The sequence below is a fragment of the Cherax quadricarinatus genome, chromosome 13 (genome assembly GCF_038502225.1).
Source record: "Cherax quadricarinatus isolate ZL_2023a chromosome 13, ASM3850222v1, whole genome shotgun sequence".
Lineage (NCBI taxonomy): Eukaryota > Metazoa > Arthropoda > Malacostraca > Decapoda > Parastacidae > Cherax > Cherax quadricarinatus.
This window is the reverse complement of record NC_091304.1, coordinates 34,258,599-34,273,854: the sequence shown is the minus strand read 5'-3', so window position 1 is coordinate 34,273,854 and position 15,256 is coordinate 34,258,599. Positions and strand designations below refer to the sequence as shown.

Genomic DNA, 15,256 nt, shown 5'->3' with positions numbered 1-15,256 from the left:
ATACCCTAAAATTACATGCAAAAACTGTGTCTATATTAAACATCTGACCTGGTATGTAAATTGTAGCTCTAATTAAACATACTGATATTGTATTTACCGAATTGTATCAACACTGAGAAGTGGCATGAAAGTCGTCAAATGATACTGCACACTCCTCCAAACAGGTAATAATATACTCTAGGTCAGCCATTTAAGGCAAAGAATAAAATGCTCTACTACTATATTATGAACTGTTTAGGTAATTAATGTATATAAATGGAGTATACCTGGAGGGTGTCCCGAGGGTCAACGCCCCCCACGGCCTGGTCCATGACCAGGCCGTGCAGTGCAACAGGGCCTGATCAACCATGTGGTAGATGCTTTTACACAATGAAAACTTACAATTATTCATACAGATACATTTGTCAATTAACTGCACCAGCTGTTATTATTTAACTCAAACAGATTTTTATAAAGTAACTAATATACAAAGGAATCCAAGTTTCATATACTGTGTACTGCTAAAAGTGTACAATATGACAGTTTATGATAAAATGATTAAACAGAAGATAAAACTGGAGATTCTTAAAGAATTAATCAAGATTTATGCCAATCAAATGATTTTATTAAAGAAAAAAAGAAAAAATATATATACAGCCTCTCCTCACTTAATGACGGAGTTCCATTCCGTTCCTAAGACCATGTAGTTAAATGAGGAGCATACTATAAGGTAGTGGGTTTGTGACAACCATCTTTGATGTTGTTTTAACCCCTTGAGGGACCGTGCCGTAGATCTACGGCTTTACGTTGAGAGTCCAAACCGTAGATCTATGTCATGAGCTCAGCTCACTCTGATGAGCTGTGAGTGGTAAATGAGAGAATACATCTATGTGGTATGCGTGCACCACATAAAACTAATCCTGCAGCACAGTGCATAATGAGAGAAAAAAAACGAGACCGTAATTTTCGATTAACCCTTTTGAGGGTTGATAGGCCCTCTCCGAGACTCGTTCTCAGGGTCGGCCAAATTAAAAAAAAAAAAAAAAAAAAAAACTTATGAAAAGATAGAGAATCTTTTCCTGATCATAATGACACTAAAAGTATGAAATTTGATAGAAAACTTATGGAATTATGCTCTCGCGAAGTTAGCGGTCTCGGCGATGTTTACGCATCGGCGATTTTGCCCAATTTGAGCCCTATTTTCGGCCAATTCTACTGTGCTAATCGACAAAAAACATGAATATTTCGCTAGAACTCCATTTTTTCTATCGAATGAGTGCAAGAAACCACCCATTTACCAATTTCAACTATCCAGTACAGTGGTCAGAATTTAGCAGTTTTGCCAATTTCACACAAATTTCAAAAGATGCCAATTTCCGAATAGGGTCCAGAATAAAGAAGAAAGACATTCCTTGTCACTAAAATGACATTTCCTCTGTTCATTAGTCATGTCCCAAGGCCCCTACATTCTTTTGCTTTCCACTTTGAATTTTTATTCTCACAAAAAATAGAAGATTTACTGTTATGCAGACTACTGCATTAGTGTAAAAAATGGTATAAATAATATTGGCGCACTTACGAAAGAATATTAGACTCACCAGTTGACGTGTATTGAACGCTTGGCATGATTTGTTTACTTTTGAACTTTGGCAAAAATCGAACATTTCTACTACTTTGAGCTCAATTTCAAGGTACTTTTCATTGTAAAACCAGTCAAAAAAATCTCAATTTCTGTAATATGTCTTCCATTCTATAAAATGAGACCCAGAAAACTAGAATACAACAATGTCGTTGTTTTATTCCAAAAACACGGTCAGTTTTTTTTTTCTCATTATGCGCTGTGTGCTGCAGGATTTTTTTTATACTGCGCACACTGACCACATAGACCCAATCTTTCCTATATATGCCTACCAGCTTTCTCCCACTAGATTTGAGGGTGCTAGAATTTAGGCATACTAGTACGTCAAAAACTCTGGGTCCTAAGCCGTACTAGTATGGCCGAAACCCTCAAAGGGTTAAAACAGCGACTTTGCAGTGATTTTTCATATGTTTTTTTATGGTTGTATTTGCGATTTCTTGGTCTCATTTGATAGAATGGAAGACATATTACAGAAACAGAGATAATTTTGACTGGTTTTAGTACTGGAAATGGCTTGAAACTGAGCTCAAAGTAGCGGAAATGTTAAATTTTTGCCGATGTTCAAGAGTAAACAAATGACCTCACACACTAATACACACCCGCTGGTGGGTCTAATATATGTTCACAAATGTCCTGATATTATTTATACAATTATTACAATATTGCATAACAGTAAATCTTCTATTTTTTTGGTTTGAATAAAAATTCATTATGTGAATAAAAAATCAAAATGGAATTCATTAGTAAAGCCTGAAAACATAACTAATGAACAGAGGAAATGTTAGTTTAGTGCCAGGAATGCCTGCATTGTTTATTCTGGACCCTATTTTGAAACTGGAGTATTTTGAACTTTGCATTAAATTGGCCAAATTACCAACTTCCAATCACTTTATTTTGTAGTTGACACAGTTGACTTGGTGAATTCTTGTGCTCATTCGATAGAATAGAAGTAATACTAGTGAAATAGCTAAGAATTTGGTTGACTGGAATAATGTAATTGGCCTAAAATGGGAGTCAAAGTCTGCAAAATCACAGATGCATATATATAGCTGACACATCAAAATTTGCGAGCATAATTTCATCAATTTTCCATCAAATTTCATACTTTTTGTTTTATTACCTTCAGAAAAATATTCTCTACCATTTCATAAGAAAAAATAACAAAATTATTTTTTGAAAATTCTTGGACACTGGTGCACACTTTGAAATTTAGCGTCTGGACCCTGAAAGGGTTAATGTCACCTTTGCACCAATTATAACATTTCTGGTATATTTTTAAATGTTTATACAGCAGTGTACTGTATGTATATTAAAATAAACAGAATAGACAAAATCAGCTCTAACATACATTACTTAAGTATAAATACTGGTCAGAGACCCTGTCGTAAGTCCGAGGCATCGGTAAACGAGTACGAATGAGGAGAGGCTGTATTCTATTATTTGGTTAGTGCCACACAGAATGTGTATTCATATTTACAGCATAAAATTCTGGACATTCAAAAATTTCAGAAATAATTTAATGGAAGTCTTCATACAGTACTGCTTTACTGTATTATATACAGTACTGTTTTACTGTCTTTCGGGATTACTTACATTTCAACTAAAAAGATGAATTATATACAGAGTATTAAAAGAAAATGAAATCCTGAATTTTGAAACAATAATTAAAATCTAAATAATTTAATAATGTTATTAAGGGAAGTATTGCCAGTTTCCTGTCCAACACATCTCACTCCACAGCCAAGGTTATTAAAGAATTTTTAAAAATGCATTCCCTTCCCTCTCCTTCCTTATATATTACTTTGTCCCTCCATTCTCTCCTCATCTAATTTCTTTCCTTTAAGTCCCACAGAGCCATCCCATCTGCATCATAGATATATATTTTTTATTTAGGATATAGAACGTGTGTGAATTCTTGCAATGTAAAAATACAAGGTGAGCTCTCTATATGGAAGAGAGATGTTTCATATGGAAAAGAAGAAACACAAAGGAGAAATAAGGCAAAGCAAATAAAAAGTTTTTACTTACATTAAGTAAAAGTTCTGACACACAATAGATAACATGAGGAAGCTATGGAAGCAAATAGATGTGTATGTTGAGTTTAAAATGATTTTAAGGGGTGAATAAGGAGGAAGAATGAGAATATATTAAGAATATATTAAATTTTAGGACAAAGGGGAATGAAAGCTATTAAAGTGAATGAAAAACAAACAAGATTATGAAGGTAGTGGGAAAGGGCAAGAAAGTTAAAGGCGTGGAAAGGACTAAGATTGAAATACAAAATGTAGGTGATGTTTATGTTGTAACAGTTGGTACAGTTGCTCAATATCTGCAGTGAGGGCACTGACCCCTGGAACTCTCTCTCTCTCCAGGAAAGAAGAGAGGTGCACAAAGACTGGGCACAAGTATGGATAGTTTCTTTACAAACTAGGAAAAATGCTTGGCAAAACTGTGATTGACAATTAGAACCACAAAATTACATGTATGAGTTTGGATGAGAAGCGGAAGTAAAAATAAAAGTAAAAGAATGTGTGGATCAAGTGCTTGCACTGAAGCAGGAGCTGAGTAGGTGGGGCCAGGAGCTGAGTCTCAACCCCTGCAACCACAATAAGGTGAGTACTACTACAAGTGAGCGATGCTTTAACCCCTTCAGTGTCAGTCCCGTAAAATTACAACTTTGAAGCCAGCATCAGTCCCGTAACACAACGCCAAAATTCTAGCGGCTTCAGATCTTGCGAGAGAAAGCTGGTAGGCCTACATATGAGAGAATGTTATTAAATACTCAATACTTAAATTAACATCTCCCAATTACCTAAATCTTAACATTTCAAAATTTAAATACCCAAAGTTCATACATAACTTAATACTTACTACATTGTGGTATAAATACCTGCACAAAATTATACTGCCTTACACCATATTGTAGCATTCTCATACTGTAAACTACTTTCACCAGCGCTCAGTATTATATTCCAATAAGATTTTTTTTTTTTATCACACTGGCCGATTCCCACCAAGGCAGGGTGGCCCGAAAAAGAAAAACTTTCACCATCATTCACTCCATCACTATCTTGCCAGAAGGGTGCTTTACACTACAGTTTTTAAACTGCAACATTAACACCCCTCCTTCAGAGTGCAGGCACTGTACTTCCCATCTCCAGGACTCAAGTCCGGCCTGCCGGTTTCCCTGAACCCCTTCATAAATGTTACTTTGCTCACACTCCAACAGCACGTCAAGAATTAAAAACCATTTGTCTCCATTCACTCCTATCAAACACGCTCACGCATGCCTGCTGGAAGTCCAAGCCCCTCGCACACAAAACCTCCTTTACCCCCTCCCTCCAACCTTTCCTAGGCCGACCCCTACCCCGCCTTCCTTCCACTACAGACTGATACACTCTTGAAGTTATTCTGTTTCGCTCCATTCTCTCCACATGTCCGAACCACCTCAACAACCCTTCCTCAGCCCTCTGGACAACAGTTTTGGTAATCCCGCACCTCCTCCTAACTTCCAAACTACGAATTCTCTGCATTATATTCACACCACACATTGCTCTCAGACATGACATCTCCATTGCCTCCAGCCTTCTCCTCGCTGCAACATTCATCACCCATGCTTCACACCCATATAAGAGCGTTGGTAAAACTATACTCTCATACATTCCCCTCTTTGCCTCCAAGGACAAAGTTCTTTGTCTCCACAGACTCCTAAGTGCACCACTCACCCTTTTCCCCTCATCAATTCTATGATTCACCTCATCTTTCATAGACCCATCCGCTGACACGTCCACTCCCAAATATCTGAATACATTCACCTCCTCCATACTCTCTCCCTCCAATCTGATATCCAATCTTTCATCACCTAATCTTTTTGTTATCCTCATAACCTTACTCTTTCCTGTATTCACTTTCAATTTTCTTCTTTTGCACACCCTACCAAATTCATCCACCAATCTCTGCAACTTCTCTTCAGAATCTCCCAAGAGCACAGTGTCATCAGCAAAGAGCAACTGTGACAACTCCCACTTTATGTGTGATTCTTTATCTTTTAACTCCACGCCTCTTGCCAAGACCCTCGCATTTACTTCTCTTACAACCCCATCTATAAATATATTAAACAACCACGGTGACATCACACATCTTTGTCTAAGGCCTACTTTTACTGGGAAATAATTTCCCTCTTTCCTACATACTCTAACTTGAGCCTCACTATCCTCGTAAAAACTCTTCACTGCTTTCAGTAACCTACCTCCTACACCATACACCTGCAACATCTGCCACATTGCCCCCCTATCCACCCTGTCATACGCCTTTTCCAAATCCATAAATGCTACAAAGACCTCTTTAGCCTTATCTAAATACTGTTCACTTATATGTTTCACTGTAAACACCTGGTCCACACACCCCCTACCTTTCCTAAAGCCTCCTTGTTCATCTGCTATCCTATTCTCCGTCTTACTCTTAATTCTTTCAATAATAACTCTACCATACACTTTGCCAGGTATACTCAACAGACTTATCCCCCTATAAGATATATAACTTATATATTTACTACTGATATACACAACCTACAAAATACCTTCAAATTGTCCCAATGTAATATCCCCAGATAACTTGAGTTAACTTACTGTCTACTTTAAATAAACAGATGTATAACGTAAACAAACTATGATCAATTTCTCTAGTATTAAGTAGTCTGTAATCCATTAATTTAGTCTGCTCATAATGCCGTGGCATGACGGTGGCTCTCTTTGCACTGCAACTCATTACTGTAACAACAGAATCTCAATGTAAACTTGCAAAGAAATAAAATTTGTATTGTATTGTATTGTAATGAGTGTGTGGTCAGTGTGCACAGTATGAAAAAATCCTGCAGCAAGCAGTGCATAATGAGAAAAAAAACTGCGACTTTGTTTTTGATTTAGAACAGCAACTTCGTGGTGTATTTTCGTATAGTATTTATGGTTGTTTCTTGTTTCTTGGTCTCAACTGACAGAATGGAAGATATATTACAGTAATAGAAGTGATTTTGAATGGTTTACTGAACAAAAGTAGCTTAAAATTGAGCTCAAAGTAGCAGAAATGTTATAATTTTGGCGATGTTCAAGAGAAAACAAATCACGTCACATGTCCAATACACATCAACTGGTGGGTCTAATATGCATTCACAAATGCACTGCTATTATTTATACAATTATGCAGTTGTCTGAATAACAGTAAATGATCTTATTTTTATGTGAATAAAATTTCAAAATGAAAGGCAAGCACAATATAAGAAAGGCCTGGAGACATGACTAATGAACAGAGAAAATGTTATTTTAGTGCCAGGAATGTATGTATGGTTTATTTTGGCCCCTATTTTAAAATTGGCCTTTCTTGAATTTTGCGTGAAATTGGCCAAATTAGTAATTTCTGATATCTTTTTTGTGTAGTTAAAATAGGTAAATAGGCAGTTTCTTGTACTCAATCGATAGCATAAAAGGAGTTCTAGCGAAATAGCTATGAGTCTGGTTAAGTGAAACAAAGGAATTGGCCCAACACAGGGCTCAAAATGGGCGAAATCGCTAACGCTTAAATATCACCAAGTCTGCTAACTTCGCAAGAGCGTAATTCCATAAGTTTTCCATCAAATTTTGAACTTTTGGTTTCATTACCTCCGGAAAAAGATTCTCTATCATTTCAAAATAAAGTTTTTTTTTTTTTTAAATTCTTCGACACTATGAGCAAGTTTGTGAGCAAGGGGTCTCGACACTCAAAGGATTAAGAGACGAGCAATTTCGTTTGCTTTCATGGAATGGGAAACAACATATAACAGTGTGAATTAGGAAGAACTGTGGATAGTATTGCAACAAAAAATTAATAGGTGATAGCTTGTTGAATGCTGATGAATAAGACATGTACAATACCTGGGTATGTTTAGCGATTAAAACGTTTCACTTGTAAAGCAGGATTTTTCAATCTAATGAAGAGGTGACATACTGGAGACAACAGAAGTGAAGAAGTAATTTTTAATTGTTCATTCCCTTAGACTTAATAGGTGTTCAGTCCATTAGTCTTGATAGAAGGTGCTCAGTTCTTTTTGCCTTGATTTATCTAAGGCATAGATATGAGGAAGAAGACTTAAATACAGGAGGCAGAGAAGTGTAGCAGTTAAAGACTGTTACAGGAGAGCAGGAATAACTAGTGAAAATAGTTCATGCCCACCAGTTGGGCTAGCAGTTGGCAACAGAGTTTTGAAAGATGTTCTCCATACCACCAAGAATTCTTACCACTGGCCCAACTCTCATATAAGACGTACTCCACTAATGGGTCCTCCCAACTGCTCAAGCTTCAACATATAAATCTGCATCCTCATGCCTCTGCTTTAGGTAAATCAAGGCTAAAGGACAAAAACATCTTATATTAAAGCTAAGGGACCAACCATCGTATATCAAGGATAAAGGACTGAATACCTTATATCAAGGCTAAGGGATCGAACAACTTAAAATTATCACTCCACTTCAATTGTTTCCAGAATAAAATTCACCTTTGTATTATATAGAAGCAAAAGCCTACTGTGAAGGTAAAATGTCTTGTTAATAAAGATACCCCAGGTGTTGATTATGAATCTTATTCATCAACTCACTGCTATGGTACACCCTTTAATGTCAGAAGCCCCAAAATTAAAAGTGCTCACAGTCTCTGCATTAAAAAAAAAAAAACGGTAGAGAATCTTTTTCTGATGGTAATGACACCAAAAATACGAAATTTGAAGGATAATTTATGGAATTACGCATGACAAAGTTAGCGACCTGGGCACAAATTACATATCAGCAATTTTGTCTACTATGAGCTCATAAAGAACAAAAAGGCACAATATCATGACTGAAACAATGCACAAATAACCCGCAAATAGGAGAGAGGAACTTATGACGGCATTTCGGTCCGACTTGGACCATTTACAGTCACTGTGTGACTTTGTAATTGTCCAAGTCAGACTGAAACATCGTCGTAAGCTCCTCTCTCCTATGTGTAGTGTATTTATGTATAATTTTAGTTCTATTTAAGATAATTATATTGCTTGATTTGACCAAATTCATAGCTATTTCACTAGGATGCCTTCTGTTATAGTTATTGAACACAAGAAACCCCCATTCAACTATCAGAACTACACTACAGTGTGCAGAATTTGGTAATTTGGTCAATTTTACACAAAATATAAAAATTTCTATTTAAAAAGCCGAAAATAAACACTGTAGACATTTCAGGCACTAGGCAATATTCCCTTTGTTCATTAATCATGTCCCCAGGCCTCTCGTATACTGCACTTTCCCTCCATTTTGAATTCATCACACAAAAAATGAAGATTTACCCTATTACTTGGATAATAAAATATAACCAGAAATGATTGGTCATGGTTTATAGCAACCCAATAACTAAAGCAGACCTAGAAAAGAGCCATAAAACAAATAGGAAGGGAGAAGGTTGTAGGGAAGGTCTTATCTATTCTCAGGTAAATTGGCAAAAATCTAATATTTTGGCTACTTTGAACTCAATTTCAAGCTACTGCTGGTCCTAAAACCAAGAAAAGTCATCCTTATTTCAGTAGTATGTCTTCCATTCTATCAAATGACACCAAGAAACAGACAATAAAACCCTAAAATCCATCCTTAAAAACATCTCAGTTGCTATTTTACCCCTTAACCCTTTCAGGGTTTCAGACGTACTAGTATGGCTTACGCCATACTAGTACCCTCAAGTCTAGTGAGAGAAAGCTGGTAGGCTTACATATGAAAGAATGGGTCTATGCGGTCACTGTGCGCAGTATAAAAAAAAATCCTGCAGCACACAGTGCCCTCAAGTCTAGTGAGAGAAAGCTGGTAGGCTTACATATGAAAGAATGGGTCTATGTGGTCACTGTGCGCAGCATAAAAAAAAATCCTGCAGCACACAGTGCGTAATGAGAAAAAAAAAACTTTGACCGTGTTTTTGAATTAAAACAGCAATTTTGCACTGTATTTTCATATGGTATTTATGGTCGTATTCTAGTTTTTCTGGTCTCATTGTATAAAATGGAAGGCATATTACAGAAATTGAGATGATTTTGACTGGTTTTACAATGAAAAGTACCTTGAAATTGAGCTCAAAGCAGCAGAAATGTTCGATTTTTACCAAAGTTCAAAAGTAAACAAATCATGCTAAGCGTCCAATACACGTCAACTGGTGAGTCTAATATTCTTTCACAAGTGCACTGATATTATTTATACCATTTCTACACTAATGCAGCAGTTTGCATAACAGTAAATCTTCTATTTTTGTGAGAATAAAAATTCAAAGTGGAAAGCAAAAGAATGTAAGAGGGGCATGGGGATGTGACTAATGAACAGAGGAAATGTTATTTTAGTGCCAGGAATGTCTTTCTTGTTTATTCTGGACCCTATTTGGAAATTGGCATCTTTTGAAATTTGTGTGAAATTTGGTAAAATTGCTAAATTCTGACCACTGTATTGGACAGTTGAAATCGGTAAATGGGTGGTTTCTTGTACTCATTCAATAGAAAAAATGGAGTTCTAGCAAAATAGTTATGATTTTTGTCGACTAGTATACTGGAATTGGGCGAAAATAGGGCTCAAAGTGGGCAAAATAGCCGATGCGTAAACATCGTCGAGACCACTAACTTCGCGAGAGCATAATTCCGTAAGTTTTCCATCAAATTTCGTGCTTTTGGTGACATTATAATCGGGAAAAGATTCTCTATCTTTTCATAAGAAAAAATAATTTTTTTTTTTTTTGAAATTTGGGCGACCCTGAGAACAAGTCTGGGAGAGGGCCTGGCGACCCTGAAAGGGTTAAACTGACCAAACATAGATCTATGTTCACCTGCATGGCGCTCCAACTATTTGGAAAAATAAAAATTTTATTTTTTTTTAATTAAAGAGGGCAATTTTCTGTGTGGTACAAGACCCCAAAAAAAATTTTTTTTAGGACCAGTATTTACCAAGGTATAAGACTGAGAGGTTGGCTCTGGATGCTCACCTGACTGGCAACATCCAGTCCTGCCACTTGTAGAAGTGTTGCCAATTTACCCTTTTTTTTGTTTTATTTTAATTTATATAATTATTATGTTCTGATAATTACAATTTATAATAGTTCTTGTGATTTCATAGCCAATCTTTGTTCTGACACTAATATTATGTACTGAAATAGTAACAATCACACCGACAGGTGAACATTTTCACCTGCCTGGGTCATTTACTATTGTCTAGAAATATATGCCAAGTATTTTTAGGTCTTTGCAATGTTTTAGACATGCTGAGTATATATGAAACTCCTTGAAGAATGGTGTTATGACAAGCGAGATAACTGGTGACAGGCAGTGACATTTGATGAATGTGTGCTGCTGCAAGGAACTCTGGCTTTATTTATTTTTGCTGCTGCACACAAACATGTCTGTCTGTACGTCTGTATCTGTTTGTCTGTCTGTCTGTCTATCTAGCTCTGTTCACCTGTCTTTCTGTCTGCCTGGAGTATATATGAAAATCATTGAAGAATCGTGTTATGACAAGCTTGAGATAACCGGTGACAGGCAGACATTTGATGACTGTGGGCTGCTCCCGGGAACCCTCGCTTTATTTATTTATGAGCCGCTCCCTGATTGCTGAGCAAGTGACACTGCTATTACTTGCATCATGTTTATTATGTCTTATATCTACAAACACTGTATAGTACTTTGCCTGGAATTTTTGGGTTATCCTAGGAAATTTACACTATGTATAATAGCTATACTTACGTGTACATGTGAGAGAGAGACAGACAGAGATATAGACAGACAGATACAGACAGAGACAGCCAGAGACAGCCAGAGACTGCCAAAGCCAGCCAAAGCCAGCCAGCTAGCGGCCGAATACATAAGAACATAAGAAAGAAGGAACGCTGCAGCAGGCTTACTGGCCCATGCAAGGCAGATCCATGTCACCCCCTGGCTTAGTCCAATGACCCACCTAGTCAGGTCACATCCACTGAAGGAAGGAGCACGGCATTTGACCTAGTAGCACAAGCTAGTCAGGTCTAACTCACACCCACCCACACCTACTCACGTATTTATCTAACCTATTTTTACTTTCCTCTTAAAAGGGGAGTGTTAATACAACATGACATCAGTGAATCCCTGGTGTTTGCCACACTATTTGCTCTAGCTGGTGCTCAGTCGAACTGGTGCTCCCACAAGGTACTAAGTGGCCCCCAATTTTTTCATACTGCGCACACGGAGTGCGCAGACCCATTCTCTCAATGTCTAGGCAACTCAAGCCTATCACACCAATTTTGAAGGAATGAAAAATAAAACATTGATCTACATTCAGAGCCCCCCCGCACATGAACGTAGATCTACGTGTGGACAGTTTAAGGGTTAAACCAAGCACCAGGTCAGAGGTTAGCTTTTCCTATCATGCACTGCAATGGGTAGAATTTTTTATACTGTGCACGTTCACCACACAGACTCATTCTCTCATGTCCAGACCAAAATTTGCTGCTCACTGTTTATTTGAAGAAGCTGAGGCAAAACGTAGATCTATGAGAGTGACCCTGGCATTTATAACATAGATCTACATACGAGACAGTGAAAGGATTAATGTAATGATACATGAATGCTGTAGTGTTATGACAGAAGATTCTGAAGAGAAGTTGCAAAAGTTGGTAAATGCATTTGAGAGCATATGTAAAAGAAGATTAAAAGTGAACATAGGAAAAAGCAAGACAATGAACATAAGAAAATCTTAAGATAATGAAAGCTTGGATATCAGATTGGAAGGTGGGAGTATGGAGGAAGTGAATATATTCAGATATCTGGGAGTGGACTTGTCAGAAGATGGATCTATGAAAGATGGTGAACCATAGAACTGATGAGTGGAAAGGTAGGTGGTGCACTGAGGCATCTGTGGAGACAAATCATCATCAATGAAGGCAAAAATAGGGACTGTATCAGAGTATAGTTGTACCAACACACTTACATGGGTGTGAAGCATACATTTTAAATGTTGTAGCAAGAAGGAGGTTGGAGGCAGTGAAGATGTTGTGTTTGCGGGGAATGTGTGGTGTGAATATTATGCAGAGAATTTGTAGTTTGGAAATTAGGAGGTATGGGATTACTAAAACTATTAACAAGAGGGCTGAGGAGGAGTTATTGAGGAGGTTTGAACATTTAGACAGAATGGAGCAAAACAGGATGACTTTGAGGGTGAATAAATCTGTAGTGGAGGAAAGGAGGGGTGGGGGTCATCCTAGGAAAGGTTGGGGGGGGGGTAAAGGTTTTGTATGCGAGGGGCTTGGACATCCAACAGGCATGTGTGAGCATGTTAGATAAGAATGCATGCAAGAGGTTTTTATGACTCGCTGTTGGAGTGTGAGCAAGGTAAAATTTATAAACTGATTCAGGGAAACTGGTTAGCTGCACTCGAGTCCTAGACGTGGAGGAGGGAAGTATAGTGCTTGCACTTTGGAGAGGTGGGAGTGGGAAGTACAGTGCTTGCATTCTGAAGGAGGGGTGGGAAGTACAGTGCCTGCACTCTAAAGGAGGGGTAGGAGTGGGAAGTACAGTGCCTACACTCTGAGGGAGAGGTGGGGGTATTGCAGTTTGGAGGGGCATCTGAGCTGTAATGTCGATGTGCCTCTGGCAAGACGGTGATGGTGCGAGTGATGATGAAAGCATTTTTTCTTTTTTGGGGGCACCCTACCTCAGTGGGAGACAACCGGTAAGTTGAAAAATAAAAGAATGACTATTACAGTGTACACATAATACCTGTTGCAAAGAGGGAGTGTGAGCATATGTGTATTCTCTCCTTGACTACGTTGGTATACAGGCAAGTGTTTGAATGTGTACAATATATTCTACATATTCTGACATTCCTGAACTCCCTTTTTTTTTTTATAGTGTAAGTTTTATGTCAAATTTACAAAAACTTAACTGCCTGTCCAAGAACATTTATATAGCTTCAACAATATATCTTGGTGCAAGCTATGGCTTATATATAATAAAAAGTAGAAATATACACTATTTACTAAAAGTAATTGAAACTTCTTTATAACAATTTTTTAAAACTAAGACTTTTAAATATTAGTACAACTTTTATATACTCTATACTATAGCATCTGACTATAAATAACTTCTACATTATTGATGACATAACAAAGCCTCTCCAGTTCAGTTTCTCTCTCATAAGCTTAATGATTGTGTTTTTTACATTTACATGTATTTATACATAGCTGATACTCCTATTTTTAATGCATAGGTACAGTATTGGGTGAAACAAGATAATTCAATTCAGCTTCACACACATTAAACATAACTCAATTGCACAATTGCATTAACCCCACATTACCAATCATACTGCCCTCCCTCCCTATCCCCAGGGGCTGCTAATCTTCCCTCACCCCATATCACCATCCTGGTCCTCTCCTCCTACTTCTTCAGCTTTATCTTTAGCCCTCTCTACAACCACTGACTGATCTTGAAGAGTCAGACCATCCAGCTTCAATAAAACATCCTCACACTCTTCAGTTGGACCTGTAAAACGCAGGAAGGCAAATCCGCTGCGCCCACGCCATGTAATGTCAACAGGTTGAACCTCACGACTTTGGAGGGCATCCTTCAGCTCTCGAACTCTGAAATTTCATGTAGTATTTAAAAGGACTTCAAACCCATACATTAGAATTCATTAAAAATGAAAAAGAATGCTAAATCTAATTTTTGTATTTGTTGAAAAAGAGAAAAAGTAAAAATCAACATGAAGAAAAAAGCAGATACAATTAGAAATGAACACAGTGCTCAAAAGCAAATGAAAAATCATAATGCACAATTACAAAATTTTTAAATGTTACACGTCAATTTTTTTTTCCATCACGTCGGCCATCTCCCACTGAGGCAGGGTGACCCAAAAAAAGAAACACTTTCACCATCATTCACATATAACCACTGTCTTTGCAGAGGCTCCCAGATACGACAGTTCAGCTGTCACTCCAAACAGCCAATGTCCCAAACCCCTCCTTTATTAAAGTGCAGGCACTGTACTTCCCACCCCCCCGGACTCAAATCCGGCTAACCAGTTTCTCTGAATCCCTTCACAAAATATTACCCTGCTCACACTCCAACAGCTCTTCAAGTCCCAAAACCAATTTGTCTACATTCACTCCTATCTAACATGCTCACACATGCCTGCTGCATGTCCAAGTCCCTTTCACACAAAACCTCCCTCTATCCTTTCCTAGGATGATCCCTATCCCCCCCTCCCCTCCACTACAGATTTATATACCCTCTAAGTTTTGCTCCATCCTCTCTAAATGATCAACCCACCTCACCAACCCCTCTTCATCCCTCTTGAATAATACTGTTAGTAACTCCACACCTAATTTCCACACTGAATTATCTGCATAATATTTACACCACACATTGCCCTCAGACACATCTCAACTGCCTCCAGCCTCCTCCTCATTGCAGCATTTCCAACCCATGCTTCACACCCATTTAAGTGTTGGTGCCACTATACTCTCATACATTCCCGTCTTTGCCTCCATGGATAATGTTTGTTTTCTCTATAGATACCTCAATGCAATACCCAACTTTTTTCCTTCATCAATTTTATGGTTTATCTTGTCCTTCATAAA

General features: G+C 37.7%; 1 protein-coding gene across 1 annotated transcript in view; it reads right to left on the bottom strand.

The window, feature by feature from the left end:
* Nucleotides 1-13,892: 13,892 nt before the first annotated feature.
* lost (methenyltetrahydrofolate synthase domain-containing protein lost) overlaps nucleotides 13,893-15,256 on the bottom strand; it is a 111,575-nt gene continuing 110,211 nt past the window's right edge. Inside the window, exon 7 of the mRNA XM_070084747.1 lies at nucleotides 13,893-14,257. Within this exon, the coding sequence (XP_069940848.1) occupies nucleotides 14,023-14,257 (235 nt within the window). The 3' untranslated portion in view covers nucleotides 13,893-14,022. The remainder of the gene's footprint in view (nucleotides 14,258-15,256) is intronic.